Source organism: Drosophila willistoni, assembly GCF_018902025.1.
Source record: "Drosophila willistoni isolate 14030-0811.24 chromosome XL unlocalized genomic scaffold, UCI_dwil_1.1 Seg142, whole genome shotgun sequence".
In the NCBI taxonomy this organism is placed as follows: Eukaryota; Metazoa; Arthropoda; class Insecta; order Diptera; family Drosophilidae; genus Drosophila; species Drosophila willistoni.
This window is the reverse complement of record NW_025814053.1, coordinates 6424522-6439980: the sequence shown is the minus strand read 5'-3', so window position 1 is coordinate 6439980 and position 15459 is coordinate 6424522. Positions and strand designations below refer to the sequence as shown.

Sequence of the window (15459 nt, the reverse complement as noted above, 5' to 3'; positions counted from 1 at the left end):
ACAAAACTAACGATAATAAGACCAAATCGGTTAACCAATATATATATATATATATATATATATGTATTTGCGTTTAGAGATAATGCCATAAGTTGTCCATCTGACAGATTGTAGAAAGAAATCGAATTATATATATTTTTTTATGGGAGTCTCAACTAATCAAATCGATTCTGAATCGACTTACGATTAATATATATATATATATATATTTTATCTCGTCTCGTTTTATATTCAGAATTAATAATAAAAAGAAAAGAAACTAAAATTTAAACATATTTTCATGTTGTTTATTTATTTATAATAATAATTATTGTATATATTGTATATATGCATATATTTTCTTCTTCTTCACATGAACTTTACTTTCGTATGTTTTTTGTTTTTTTTTGTATAATGATTTTATATTTATTTAGATTGTAATTGTAATTTTTATTATATATATAGATTTTTGTTTTTGTTTTTTTTAGCTAAAGCGTATGAAAATGCAAAGTTTTTTTTTTTGTTTTTTGTTATTCATTATTATTATTACGTTTTAACATTTTTTTAAAGACAAATTAAAAAATTAAATTTAATTTAAAAAAAAAAAAAAAAAAACCTTTCAAAATTGATTTGTTTGCATATGTTTTGGTATATGTGTAATATAATAATAATAATAATAATAATAATCGTAATAATCGTAATATATTATAATAATAATAATAATATAATAATAATAACGCGGCAAAAATGTTCTTTTTGGGATTTACTTTTCGTTTTTTTTGAAAGTGTTTTGGATTTTTTATCTTTCTCGTTCTTATGCTAAGAAAAAATATGTGTAATTAAATATATCTATGAAGATTTTGTAATTTTCTGGGTTCCATTTTTTGTTTTTTTGTTTTTTTTTTTGTATATTTTTTTTCGTGAGTTTTTCTTATGTATTCTGGTTTTGTTTTTTTTACTTTTATTTTTTAACTTACTTGCTACAGATACTCAAAAAAAAAAAATTGGCTTTGCTTACAGTTAATTCTTTTTGCTTCTTCTTCGTGTTCATTCTCTCTGCGTCTCGTTGCGTCCTCGTCCTTTACTATTTCATCTTTATCTTTATGTCCTTCTACTACATTCTGAATAATTATTTGATTTTGTTTTGTTTTGAGTTCGATATGCGGTTTAGTTTCTCCGAGAAAAAAAAATTATGCTAAATTTATCATCATAAGTAATAATGCTTAATGTCTAGGCATAATTTTCATATTGAATTTTATAAGTTATTATTTGTTTTTTTTGTTTGTTTATTATATAAATATTAAGATTAGTGCAAATTTTGCAAATTTAGTTGTTGGTTTTTTTGTTTTTTATTTGCTAATTATTTTTCGTTTATTGTAAATTCAAAATTTACAACTATTTATTGTGTGTGTGTGTGTGTGTGTGTGCGTATGTTTGTCTGTGTGTGTGTGGAAACGAAATTTTTCAAAAAATGTTTCATTCTTCATTCAAATTTTTTATTTGTTTTGTTTTTGTTTTTGTTTTTGGCTTTTAACTATCTTTTACTTTGGGGTAATATGGTTTTTTTTTTGCTTTTTGTTTTTTGTTTTTTCTGTGTTGTTGTTGTGTTTTTTGTTTGTTTGTTGTGTTGTGTTTTTATTTTTCTTGAGATCAAAAGATAGTTAAAGAAAAAGCAAAAGGTTTTTTTTTGGGATCTCTGTCTCTATATATATATATATACAGTAAGGGTTTTTTTTTATTATTTACAAGAAAAAAAAAAAAACAGTCTTTAAGTAGAAACAATAAAAAAAAAAATTACCTCGATTTTTTCTTTTGTTTTTTTTTTTTTTTGGATTTTTGGGGGGTCTTTTAATACTTTTCGCTTTGCTGCTGCTTCTTGCTTACTTTTTCTCTTCTCCATTTCCGTTTCTCTTCGTCGTCTTCTTCTCTTCTTTGTTAGCTTCTCTAAACTTTTCTTTTTCTTTTGTTGTTTTTGTGTGTGGTTGTTTTTTTAACTATAACTATGACAACTTCTAGCCTAGAAAAAAATCTGTCAACTTTAATGCTAAGTGCCCTTTAAACACAAATCAAAAAAAAAAAAAAAAAAAAAACGAATTTTTATATATATATATATAAGTATATAGAACATACGATTAATCACACTTAAATATGCTGCTTCACATTGCACTGTTTCGTTTACGAATCTTTATCTTTAGTAGTTCCAGGCGGGGGCTGCTGGCGTGGGCGTGGCACCACCAGCGGAGGCGGCAGCGGCAGCGGCAGCAGCCGTTGTACAAGTCTCCTCGGACTGATCGGCTCGACTGTTGCTGGTGCTGCTCAATCGACGGACACGGACCATACGCAGTTTCTCCTCATTGATGACCTTCAGTTGCTGCTCGGCCGCCTCGGCGGCTGCCAATGCTGCTGCTGCCACCTCTGAATGGATCTGCTGCTGCTGCGGCTGCTGCTGTGGGTGGTCATCGTCCTCGTCGTCCTCTTGCTTGATGTGCACTTCGGGCTCCATGAAACGATGATCGATTTCGGGCTCTGCCTCACCTTGATTGGATCCTTCGATCGATTTGCTCTCAGATTCACCATCGTTGCGATTGTAGTCGGATGGCTGCATTACACAAACCCCATTGATGATCCTCTCGTTGTCGCTGGCTCCTCCGACCACTGGAGTGGAGTTGGGCGTAGTGCCGGCTGGGTTGACCCATTGCGGGGCGGCTGGCTTGCGTCTGGAGCTGCGTACCACATTGCTCATGTAGGCGGCTGCCGCTGCCGAGACCATGGCCGATTTGGCCAGGGCCTTCTCATAGTCGGAGGCAAGGGATTTGCCATCGTTGCCGCCCTCATGATCGTTTGGGCCACCTTCGACAGATTCGTTATCACTCATATTATGACGACTTCCGGCCTCCATCAATTCCATGTCATCTTGATAGTCGTCGCTGCGCTCTCGCTTCAGTGTGGGCATCGAGAGATCCAGTCCGCTCATTTGCTCCTTGAATGCCTGATTCAGGGCCTGCAATTCATCGCCGCCGGCGGAGCCGACAGCGGCAGCAGCTGCGGCTGCTACACCAGCAGCGGCAGCAGCTCCCGGAATGCCGGCCAAACTGCGTCCCAGAAGGGCGGCTGCAGCGAAATACGGCGGATACGGAATGGGCGCACCGCCCAGGCCCATGCGCTCTTTGTGCAACTCGACGAGTCGCTGCTGCAGCAAGATGCGGAACTGGACGGGATCAAAGGGTGTGGCATTGGTGTTCTCACGACTCGGTATCGGATTATCCTGCTGACCCGGCTGGCCGTGCGGCACTTGCTGCTTGAGACGCATGCGATGATTGTGGAACCAATTGGTTATGGTTCTGGTGGCCAAGTTAAGCTCATTGGCCAGGAATTCAATGGTGCCAACATTGGGATACGGATCCAAGGCGAATGCCAATCGCAGTGCCTCCTTCTGCTCCTCGGAGAAGAGAACGCGCTGCTTCTTGCTGGGCGGAGCCCCGCCCACCGACGAACCAACCGAACCGGGTCCCGGTGAGCTTGTATAGAAGTCATTGGTGTCATTGCTGGAGGTATCGCTGCTATTGTCCTGCTGATTGGGTCCCGTGCTACGGCGCCGTTTGCTGGCCTCGCGTCGCTCGTTCTTCAGCAGCTGCAGTCGCTCCACATTGTTGGCATCGCTCAGCCACAGTTGCATGCGGATGAAGGGTTCGCGTCCCTTGATCGAAAGCATATGCCAGGGCTTCGGTTTGCTTAGCAATTCTGATACTGAGCCCTGGGACAGGCCCAGAACGGCCTCGCCAAAGATCTTCTGGCCAATGTTGTTGGCAAGCAGAGCCTCCTTGATCTTGGTGGTTATGTCGTGAGTGTCCAGATCTTGGGTCAGAGCAGCCATCTCATATACGGTGGGCGACATATGCTGATGCAGGCTACGCATGGCATTGGGCGGATGGGCCCCACCATGGACGGGCATCAGCATCGGTTTCTTCTCCTCGGCCGTCGATGAGGAATTCGGTGTGCTGCCGGCACTCACCTGGCCGGGATTGGCGGGCAAACTGATGGCATGTTGCGGCGGCAAGCCAGGCGAGGTGAGCAGCATATTCTGATGATGCTGCTGCAGCGCCGCCTGGGCAGCTTGGGCCACCTGGTGCTGATGTTGCTGGTGCTGCTGATGGGACTGATGCTGCTGCTGCTGGGCCACAGCAACGGCCTGTTGCTGCTGCATGGCCGCCGACATGGCAGCCGCCTGCATTTGCTGCATTATATGCTGGGCCTGGGCCGGCTCCTGCAGCTTCAGTTCGTTCATCATCTTCTGCATGGGCAGGGCGGCTGCTTGCATTTTGCTGGCCAATCCGGGAGTGATCTGAGGACTGCCACTGTAGCTGCCGGTGCGCATTAGTTTCTCGGGGGCAATCTTGTATTGGCTGGCCACCAGCTTGTGGACAGCATTCTCGTCCTCCAAGAACATTTTCATGCGTATGAAGGGCTCACGACCCTTCTGGGTCAGCATGTGCCAGGGCTTGGGTCGGGCCAACAGATCCGAAACGGATCCCTGCGACAGACCCAACACGGACTCACCGAACAGACGCTGCGAGATGCTATACTGGGACAGAGCCTCCTTCACGCGACGCACTATATCCTCGGTATTGAGATTGTTGAACATATCGAATTGCTGTTGGGTTATGGGCGGCAGCACCGCCTTGGTGGGTCGTTGGGGTTGACTGTGATGCGGTGTGACCGGCGGTTGGGTGATCAACGAGTTCGTTATCGATGCCATTCTCTGCAATGGACTGGCCGTGGCCGCAAACTCCTCATTCTGACTGCTCAGGGCGGGTGGCAATATGGAATTGCTCAATGGACTGGGGGCTGATGAGTTGCTGGCATTGCCGCTGGTTGCCCCACCTGGTCCTGCTGGTCCTGGTCCTTGGGGGCCGACACCAGCACCAGATGAATTGCCCGATGTTGGTGCTGCAGCTAATGGGGCTGGGGTTGAGCCACCTTCAGATTTGCGACCATGCATCGACTGGAAGCTTTCATCACGATCACCGTCTTTGGAGCTGCTGCTGCTGCTGTGATCCAGTGAGCGTTGTCCATTCAATTTGATCTCCTTGCCGGCCAATGACAAGTCCTGGGCGCCATTTAATACCTGCAGAGCCATCAGGCTGGAGAATGTGGGAAAACCGGCTGCTGCCTGTTGTTGTTGCTGCTGCTGTTGTTGCTGTTGCTGTTGATATTGTTGCTGCAATTTGGCTATTTCACGCTCGAAAGCATGTCGCATATTCTCATCGGCTGCCATGGCCGATGGGAAAGCATTGGCTCCCGGAAAGGCATTCGCTGCACCGGGCATATTGGCAGCACTGCCAAATAATGATGGTACCAGAAAGCTAAGAGAGAGAGATACAGAAAGAGATTAATTAAGGATGTTTGTTTGGGGCTGTTGCTGCTTACCCTGGAAATGCGGCCTCACGTGGAGTTCGTGCAATTAACTCTTGATATAGACGCGCCACCTTGTCTTGGGTCAAGTCATCGTGACGCAAACGTTGCTGCTGTTCCCTTTGGGCAGCGGCTTCACGTTGCTGTTCACGTTGCTGTTGCTGGGCTGCTGCAACTGCAGCGGCCGCCTCACGTGGATCACGATGATCCAAATGCTGAGCCTGTGGCTGTTGCTGCTGTTGTTGCTGCTGCTGCTTCAATTGCTGCTCAACTTTGAAGAATGGTGAAGTACAACTCTGAGGTGGAGATTTGCTATCCTCATTGCTGATTTGTGTATCATCATGACGACGTTGTTGCTGTTCCTGGTGCTGGTGCTGCTGTTGCTGCTGGGCAGCTGCCGCACTATTCTTGAACATTGATGAGGCTTCGCTAAGTATGTGAACGATACGTTCATCGGTCATCGAATCATCACCGCCCGAACCGCCAGCTCCGCGTCCAGCATATTGAGGGAGACCAGAATCTAAAACGAGAACAATCGAGATGAGATGAGAGTGAGAGAGGTTAATGATCATTAAATATCGTTAGCCATTAAACGTTGTAAATGTTTATAAGCGCGCGCATTGGTCAACTCATTGATAGTGCACCCCCCTTCCCTTCTACCCCAACCACAACAACTTCTTCCTCCCATTTCACGTTTTTTGTTCTTTCTCGTTTTGTGTTTTTTGGGGGCCGCGGTCTTCCAATTAAGCCATAAAGCGTTCAAAAAGCCAGCGCAAATTTGTGGCCATAAAGCGCGGCGGCATAACATAACATGGCATGGCATGGCATGGCATGGCATGAAAAGAGCCAATGCATCCATCCCAACCCAAAACCATTCCATCAGAAAGCGTCTCCTTTTATGCAAGGCAGCTAAATAATCGACAATTTACACTGCGAGAATGCGAAAAAGGAATTTCTGAATTCAAAATAATTTTTATTCCAATGAATCTTAAATAGTTGAATTCGCCATACCCTTCCAATTTTCCAATTCAAAGAGCTATTTTTTTTTTGGGGCAGGAAGAAAGGAAGGAGGAAAAGTGCTCATCGAAGCGGTGTGGCCGGGTGAATTCAATTGCATATGCAAAAAAAAAAAAAAGTGGAAAAAACTGCAAAGTAAAAAAATATGGAAAATTTGTTTGCACAAATTCAATTGAAATGAATTGAGGGGGAGAGTGAGGAGAAGGAGAAGGAGGAGCCACTGTGTGATGGATGGATGGATGCATGGATGATGGCTTTTGATTTCACTGTGTTTGTTTTGTTTTGTTTTTTTGCACTTCCCATTCGTTAAATGTCGCTGGATCGACTGTTAAATTGCAAAATAATCACACAAGTGGTTAGTCCTTACCCCCCCCCTCCCCACACTCTTTTTGTGTGTGTGTGTCCTGTGGCATGTTTTGCGGCTGGCCAGAGAGTTGGTTGGCCCAAACATCAATCAGTCGCTGAAAATAACTGAAAATCGTTTTACAATTGCCCAAGCATAATCGATGCCCCAAAGGAGCAAACACTTGACGAACCAAACCAACCAGCCAACTTGTCCAACAAACCAAAAAAAAGATACAAACGGAAACGGGAATCAACACATGAATGACAAATGTTTGTTGCCACACACATACACACACACACACACACACACACACACCTGAGAGAATTGAAAATACACAATATAGATAGATAGATAGATAGCTAGTAAGATAGATAGAGTCCTATATAGCTGAAGCAAGGATAGATTGACAAAAAAAAAATCACATTCAGGTGGATAAAAGAAAGAAATTGGCTAAAGGGGCTGATGGGGCTAAGGGGGGTAGGTAGGGGGAGGCAAATGCCATTTGGATTTACGTTCACTTCATCTTTTTTGTTCGTTTTCTGTTGTCTGTTATTTGGTTTGGTTACCCATCCATCGCTTCATTTGGGGATTACAAAGTGTTTTTGTGTTATAAAGTCGAAGATGACATCGATGACACCTGGAATGACCCTCAGTGGTCGGACCAGACAGCTTAAGCTTGTAACCAAGGCCAATGGACTTTAGACCAAGTTTTTTGTCTTCATTTTCATATTGAATTATGTGTTTAAGGAGAGAATAAAAGTCACTCTTAAATGGAGTAAAGTTTGGCTATAGAAAATGTTTGTTTAATTTTTTAAATTATAAATTTCAAGCAATAAAGAGTTTTTTATTCATGGACCTCAAAGGATGGAGAAAGGATTCGCACACACACACAGAGCCAATGATTGTGAAAGAGTTTCGTTTTTATTTGTCTATCTATCTATATATAAAGAGGAAACGAAGCGAGAGATAGAGAGAGAGAGTGAGGAGAGAGGGGTGAAAAATGTCCGCATAAATATATTTGTCATAACCGTTGGCCACTTTTTTGTCTGCGATTTGTGTGTGTGTGTGTGTGTGCTCATTCCAATTTGTTTTGTAATTTATTAGAGGAGAAACAGAACATGTTGACCAAATTGTCATTCAAAAGGAAGTTTCCATTTTTTTGTTTCACTTTTTTTTCTCCTCGTTGTTGTTTGTTTCTGTTTTACGCCATTCTCCAATTTGGAGTCGTTAAAATAAAAAAAATATATATATATTTATATATTTTTGTGTGTGTGATAGATATAGATATGATATGTATATGTATATATATGTATATATATTTGTGGCCCCCCCCCCCCGCCAGACCAGTTCTCATGACAATTTGCTTGATGAATATTTGCCTTTTTCTAACAAATCAGACGAAACGAACCCAAAACCCATCCAACTTGGATGAGGGGAAGGGAAGGTTCTAGTACCATCTTTTGTTTGATGGAAGGGCACAGTGATCAGAAGAGTGAGCCGAAGGAGTGCCTGGAGTGAATTGGAAGAAGGTTTACCTTCTGTTTTTTTTTTTAGCTCTAATACAATAAATATTTGCCAGCAGACAAACACAGAGAAATATGTAATCATACTTCAACATGTCGCGCCAAAAGGGTTTGCTTCCCCCTTAAGGGAGGGGTAGTTGTAGCCAAAGAGATTGAATTGAACGGAGGGGGGGCGGGGCACCACACATTGAAATTGGCACACGCACGCAATTTGCATTAATTGCAAGAAAAATTTTCTAATTAAAATGCCAGTCATTTGTTTTTTTCTGTTTCACTTTTTTTACTTCTCTGTTTTTCTAAGTGTGTGTGTGTGTGTGCTCTCTTTCCTTGTTTGTCTGTCTGCCTGTCTGTCAGTTATGCCATTTGCATTGGTACAGATAGATATATGTATATATATATGTATATATAGAAGTGTCAATTATGGATATCACTTCTTTGCTTCTAAGTGAACTGAGTCTAAACGTAGCATGGCAAATTGAAGGAGCTTTTTTGGTGGGTCGATGAGCCACGACAACACCTTGATATATCTCCCTCTCTCACTCTCTCTCTCACTCAGTGGGTATGTGTGTGTGTGTGTGTGTGTGTATATCATATTATCATAAAAGACAACAACATCAAACAGTGTTAATTTGTTGTTGTTGCTCAAAGGGTTTCAGTCGGTTGCTGTTGTTGCTGCTGTTTCTGTTGCTGCTGCTGTTGGTGGTTGCAACAACTTTGTCTTGCATATTTTAATTTGTTTTCGTCATGATTTTCTGTATACACCTGACTTTTCCCCTCCCTCCCCGCCTCTCCCTCCCTCCCTCAGTATTCATTGTCGAAGTTCATTACAAAGTAATTAGCTGCCTTATATGCAAAAATAATCAAAAACCAAAATATATAAAAGGGGAACACAACAACAGCAACAACAACAACGAAAAGAAGAAACAAATTCGTTAGCCAAAAAAACTCTGAACACGACACAGAACCAACAACCAACATGTGCAACATTTTGCGGTAAAAATTTTCGCCAAAGACAAAGTTTTTAGTTTTTTTTGCTTATTTAAAAAAAAACGAAAAAAAATAATAAAAAAAAAAAAAACAGCGAGTAAGAGTGAGAGAGAGAGAGAGAGAGAGACAGTTAAAACAATTAACTAAAAACTAAAGTCGTTTTTTTGTTTATGTCACATGGAAAAAGTGCCCAAAATTATGCTACAGTAATTCGGCAGGCAAAATATCTTTCCTAAAACTCATTTAGAAATAAGAGCTGCCTTCTCTCACCGCCCCCCTAAAGTAGGTGTAGATTCTTTACCTCTCCCTCTTGCTTCCGCCCTTCCTCTTGCCACCTCCCCTGCCCTTGCTTTGGAGTTGTTCTATTCTTGGATTTTCATCTTTCATCTTTATAGTTTATGAGGAATGTGCGGCAGATGCTCGATATTTGCCTTTTGCTTGATGCATTACAAATAATGTGACAACAACAAAAGAACACAAAATTCGGAATACCTTTGGGCAAGGGTATTGTTTTTTTTTTTTTGTTTTTTTTTTTTGTTTTGAAAATGTTATAAAATTAAATAAAATTTCATTTTATATTCATTTATTTATGAAAATTGTTGAGTGAGCTTTATGCTAATTTATGTGTATTGTTTCGATTGTGTGTCTGTTTTTTTCTTCTGGTTTTTTTTTTTTGGCAGCCCACACATACAATATCTCCCATCCCATCCCATCAGCCATCATTTGAAATCGTCGCACCCCCCATTCTCACCCCCCCACCCTGGTTTAAAATGTTTGCCGCGCTTGCCCATCTCATCCATATAAAATACCATAAATATGAGGCCAAAAATCGCGTAAAGGCGCAAGAATTGATACGGCCCGTTGCCCACTTAGTCAGAGAGAAAAGAGTCGCGTGTGTGTGCGTGTATGAGTGTGTGTGTGTGTGTGTGTGTGTGTGACAAATAATTTGTGAAACGGCCACAAAAAAGATATAAAAATGTGGCAGGCAGCAGGCATTTGGAATGCTTTTGTTTTCTACTTTCTGTCTTCGTGTGTTGTGTTGTGTTTCTTGTCGTTTCGATATATTTTTAGCCCCGTCCCGGCCTGGCCTGTTGTTCTCTGGCCTCTTCTGGCCTATTCTTCTGGCCTGGTCAAATAGACAAAAGTCTGCTAAAAATTATGTGTTAATATGCTAGTATTATTAGCTGGCCATTAGCTATATTTTCGGGCCACATTTCACACATTTTTGTTTAGCCATCTCAAGTTAACTATAATTTCTAGAATCGTAGAAAGTTATATCCCCATTTCATTTCATTCCGTTTCTCTTTTTTTTTTTACTCGAATGAAACTAAACCTTTAGCTTTGAGCAAGTTTTTCAATTGAGCACTTGACTCCTTCCTTGTTGGCCCTTTCTCTCCCTCTCTCACTCTCTGCTTTCTCTGTCTCTCTACCTATTCAGTGGCAAGTACTATTGCTACTCGTACAAGTATTTATTTATGCCCAAAGCCATTCCATTCCTGTGTCAACTTGTTTTTAAAACTACTAAAATTCCAGAATACCTCTGGCTTAGGGTCAACTACACTAAGAGAAAAAATAGGTGACTTTGACTTGGGTTAATACAGATCTTAAAGCAAGTAAAGGACTTTTCAAAGTCTAACTAGAAAACTAGAAAGAAGCTTTTTTTAAAATTGACTTTCATTTAGTTCCAGATATAAACATTTCCTTTATTTTTCCAAAACTATCGATAATTTTCATGAATTAGAATGTTTATATGGATGTATGTATGTATGTATGTATGTATGTATGTATGTATTGTATATATGTATGTATGTTTCGCAAAACAAAATTTATTTATGTATTTGCTGTTTAAAATGCAACAAAATGTTGTTGTAACAAAACTTTTCAGTCAAAAACCATCCACCTGCCCCCCTCAGTCCGAGTCCAGTCACAGTTTATGCCCCACCTAGCTAAGCCTTGCCCCCCAGCCCCTACGCCCGCCATCCCTTGGCCACTCTCTCTCTCTCTCTCTCTCTCTCTCTCTCTCTGTTACACCCTTCTCACCCATACCACAAAGATGACGACTTCAAACGTCAACGTTTTGCATGCCTCGTTGAAGGCAGGCAGCAAGTAGCATGCGGCATGAGGCAGTTGCATTTGTCGTCAATGTTGTTGTAGTTGTTGGCCGTTGTTATAGTCGTTGTTGTTGTTGTTATTTACATTTAATTCTACCTCCAATTGTTGTTGTTGTTGTTGTTGTTATTGCTGTTGTTTTTTGCAAAAAAAAAAATTTTATATTTTGTTTCAAGCCTTTCACAGACCAATTGTCACGGCAGTCGTCAGAGTCGTACCACCCCCATCCACCCACCCATACATACATAGGTAAGGTACATACCTCCCTCCCTCCATCCCGCCCATCGACAACTTCATAACGCGCCTTAAACAATTACAATTCAAAAATCATTGACGCGACGATTGCTTGTGGGGTTAATTTTTCTCCAACAATGACTTCAAAGTATTGTTAAGCCTTCTATACAAAAATATATACATATATATATATATACACCCATATATACGCATGTCTCTCTGTATGTGTGTGTGTGTATATATTTTTTCTATCTATGTAACTTCCAAGTCCAGGTCATTTATCCTAGCATACTTCTCGGCTTTATTTGCTTATAATTAGCAGAAAACCACAAAAACAAAAAAGAATGGAAAACAGTTAGTACCAGAAGTATTCCAACAACTCAATACTGTCCTGGCAAATTGTTTGCATTTAGCAGCTAACTAAGTGCAGTATATGTTTTAACAATCTTTTTTAAATAGATCTCTGCCACTTTGGATAGATAACTGCATTTAGCTAGTGTATTTTATTGGAGGGAAAGATGGAAATTAAATAAAATGCTGCAATAAAACGAGTGAACCTTTTCTCTCTCTCTCTCTCTGCCCCGTTCTGGTTCTTGATAAACAGTTACAGTTACAGTTAGTTTAGCTGCCATGAGTAATCGTCATAAATTAATTGTCAACATTTGCATGCACTTAGACACACACACACACACACACACACACACACACACACACACGCATCCCCTTCCTTTAACCTATATGGTTCAGTTCAGCTGAGGTCAGGGTATGCGTGTCTAGCTGACAGACTGAATGACTAGTGTGCATGTGTGTGTGTGTGTCCCTGCTCCTGTCTCCGCCCCCCTCCCAACTCTTTGGTAAATACTTTTCGCATTGACATATCTTTGCTTTTACTTTGCATAGTTTATTTAATTGATGACTAATCAATAAAAAAGTAAACAGAACTAACTTTTCCATAACCATAACTCAATTGAATCTAATCGATAACAGTTACCTATGCCCCCTGCTCCTTACCTGCCCCTTCCCCATCCCCCTGCTTTTGCCTTTGCCTTGTCTGTCTCCAAAAACAAACATGAAAATACGAATTCACGCCTAATGTGCCAATTTGCCAGAATGCAATGCTAAGCAACGAAAAAAAAAATGTCATTTTGTGTTGCCTCCTCCCCCCTACCCTCTTCCACCTACACAACCTCTGCTCTAGTCTCTCTCTCTGTCTCGTTGTTGCTGCTGTTGTTGTTGTTGTTGTGGTCGTCATCTTTGTCGTCGACTGTGTTGGCACGTTGATTATACGCAAAAATCAAAAATAATTAAAATTTCACAATTTAATGTTTTGGCCGCCAGCCAAATGAAATGAAATGACAAAAAAAAAACAACAAAAAAAAAAAACAAATACTGCAGCAGCAGCAGCAACAACAACAACAACAGCAACAGAAAAAGTAAAAGAAGCAAACCAGGAATAAATCGTGGAAATGTATATAGACTCTTGAGTTCAGAGAAAAACATTATAACTGGAGACATGGAGCAAAAACTAAGGAAAGTAAATTGGGAATTTTGCTATTTCATAGCATACTTTCAGGGAAGGGATGGGGAGGTAGGTAGGTAAACACATTTTTCGTTCGTTTCATTGCAATTAATTATTATCGTTAAATTGTTTACTTTATTTTTTTCACACTTACCTTTCTTGGGTATCAGCGACTTAAGCAACATAACCGCATTGTCATCACAGGCCCAGGCATGCATTTTGCGATAACTGTCTCTGCCCTTTTCGGTTAGCTTATCCCAGGGTTTCGGTTTGCTCAGCAATTCCGATACGGTGCCCTGCGACAAGCCCAATATGTATTTGGCAAACAGACGCTGACCGATATTATGCACCGACAGCAATTCGCGCACTCGCCGCGATATATGCAATGTGTCCAATGCCTGATTGGCATATTTGTCCATATTATAGCGTAGCATCTCCTGCAATTTGGCCTCCATGGGATCACCCTTGGGTATCAGGGATTCGCCCAAACGGCCGGCCATCGATGCACCTGGCGGCAACTGCAATTCCGAGTCGGCGAACCGATAATGCCCCCGACCATCCTGTCCGGCGGCGGCGGCAAATTGGAAAGGCAAAAATGATGGGGCCCCCAAGGCCGCTGCTGCAGCATGTTGCGCTGCCATTGCGGCAGCAGCAGCCGCTGCATTTGCATTTGGTGTTAGACTATTGTTGTTATCCTCGGCGGCAGCAGCGGCGGCGGCTGCCTGCAGCAGGGACTTGCTGCCATTGGCTATATTGGCTATGCTGGCGGCCAATTGGGCGGTGCTGCTGTTCGGTGTGCTGGTGGAGCTGGATGAATTCGAATCGAATTGATGGGCAGCGGCGGCGACAGCTGCAGCCTGATGCAACAGCTGAGCGGAATGGCCGTGATGGCCAACATGTCCGACATGTCCAACATGACCGACATGATGGGCCACCGAGAGGCCATGGTGATCGATGTTGTTGTTGCTTGTGCTGTTGCTGCTGTTGTTGTTGGTGGTGTTGCTGGTGGTGTTGCTGCTTGGCTGTGGTGTGGTGCTGTTGCTGGCTGGATTGCTGCTGTTGCTGTTCTGTTGGTGATGCTGATGGAGCTGCAGTTGATGATGCTGCTGCTGCTGCTGCTGCTGATGGTGAGGATGGTGGGGATGATGGGGATGTTGGTTACCGGCAGCATCTAGGCGAGAATTTGAGAAAGTTGAGTTAACCAATTGACTAAGCAATGCTGTGGACGAGGGTCCATGTTGTTGCTGTTGTTGTTGTTGTTGTTGTTGCTGCTGTAGCTGACTATGAAGAGGAGAAGTAGTAGAAGAAGAAGGTGGTGGTAGTGGTGGTGGTGGTGGTGGTGGTAGTGGTAGTTGGGGAGGTGGCAACTCCTGGCCCTGTTTCTGAATTGGTGCATTGACATTTTGATAAATTGTTGGCGTTTTGCTTCCATTTAAACAACTCAAAGCTGCCGAAGCAGCATTGGCAGTGACATTTGCGGATGCGGATGCTGATTCAAAGCCACGCCTCCAATAGCTATTAACCAGACGTTCTTCCAATGTGGCCGTTGGCGTTGATTGTTCTTGTCGTTGTTCTTTCACTGCATCATCATCATCATCGTTGTCGTCGTCATCATTATCATCATTATTATCAATATTGTCATTGTTATCGATAACACCGTTGTCGTTATCGTTATCGTTATCATTGGAGATCATTTCCTGTTTTGTTTCATTTTTGCTCGTTTCGACTTCAGATGCATCTTGCGGCATTTCTATAGGGAAAAACAACAACAACAAAATAACATTTGTTGTTTGTTTGCTGTGTTTGTTTCTATGTATTTTATTTTGTTTTTTGAGTATTTTTTAAAATATTTTTTTGTATATTTCAACAACATCCATGGAGAACAAAACGCCAAAAATTAATCAAAATTTTTTTGAATTTCTTTTCCATATTTTTCTTTTCTTTTTTTTTTTGTGCACTTTCCTTTTTGGTTTAAACATTCTTTTCTTTTCTTTTATTTCTTTTTATTTTTTGTCATTGCCAATTTATTGAAATGAAACAAAGAAGAAGACTAGAGTGGAGAGCATAGAGTGGAGAGTGGAGACTGGAGACTGGAGAGTCTGGTAAGGTGGTTTGGATGTTGGTTGGGTGTTTTTGGGTGGTTTGTTTGGTAATGGGTTTTAGTGTTGTTAATGTTTGTCTTAATGGTATTTCTTATGGCTGTTGGCATGATTGTTGACTTTTGATTCTTCAATGTTGACTGTTTTCTCTCTCTCGCTCTCTCACTCACTCTCTGCCTCTCTCTCTCTCTCTCTCTCACTCATTCTCTTCTCTGTAGGTGTGTGAGTGTTTGC

The 15459-nt window shown here is 41.6% G+C and overlaps 1 protein-coding gene across 1 annotated transcript in view; it reads right to left on the bottom strand.

The window, feature by feature from the left end:
- Positions 1-2089: 2089 nt before the first annotated feature.
- The window catches only part of LOC6644508 (homeobox protein cut), a 74741-nt gene continuing 61371 nt past the window's right edge, over positions 2090-15459 (bottom strand). Inside the window, 5 exon segments of the mRNA XM_047011593.1 lie at positions 2090-5342; positions 5407-5911; positions 13281-14104; positions 14106-14171; positions 14207-14247. Coding sequence (XP_046867549.1) covers positions 2171-5342; positions 5407-5911; positions 13281-14104; positions 14106-14171; positions 14207-14247 — 4608 coding nt within the window. The 3' untranslated portion in view covers positions 2090-2170.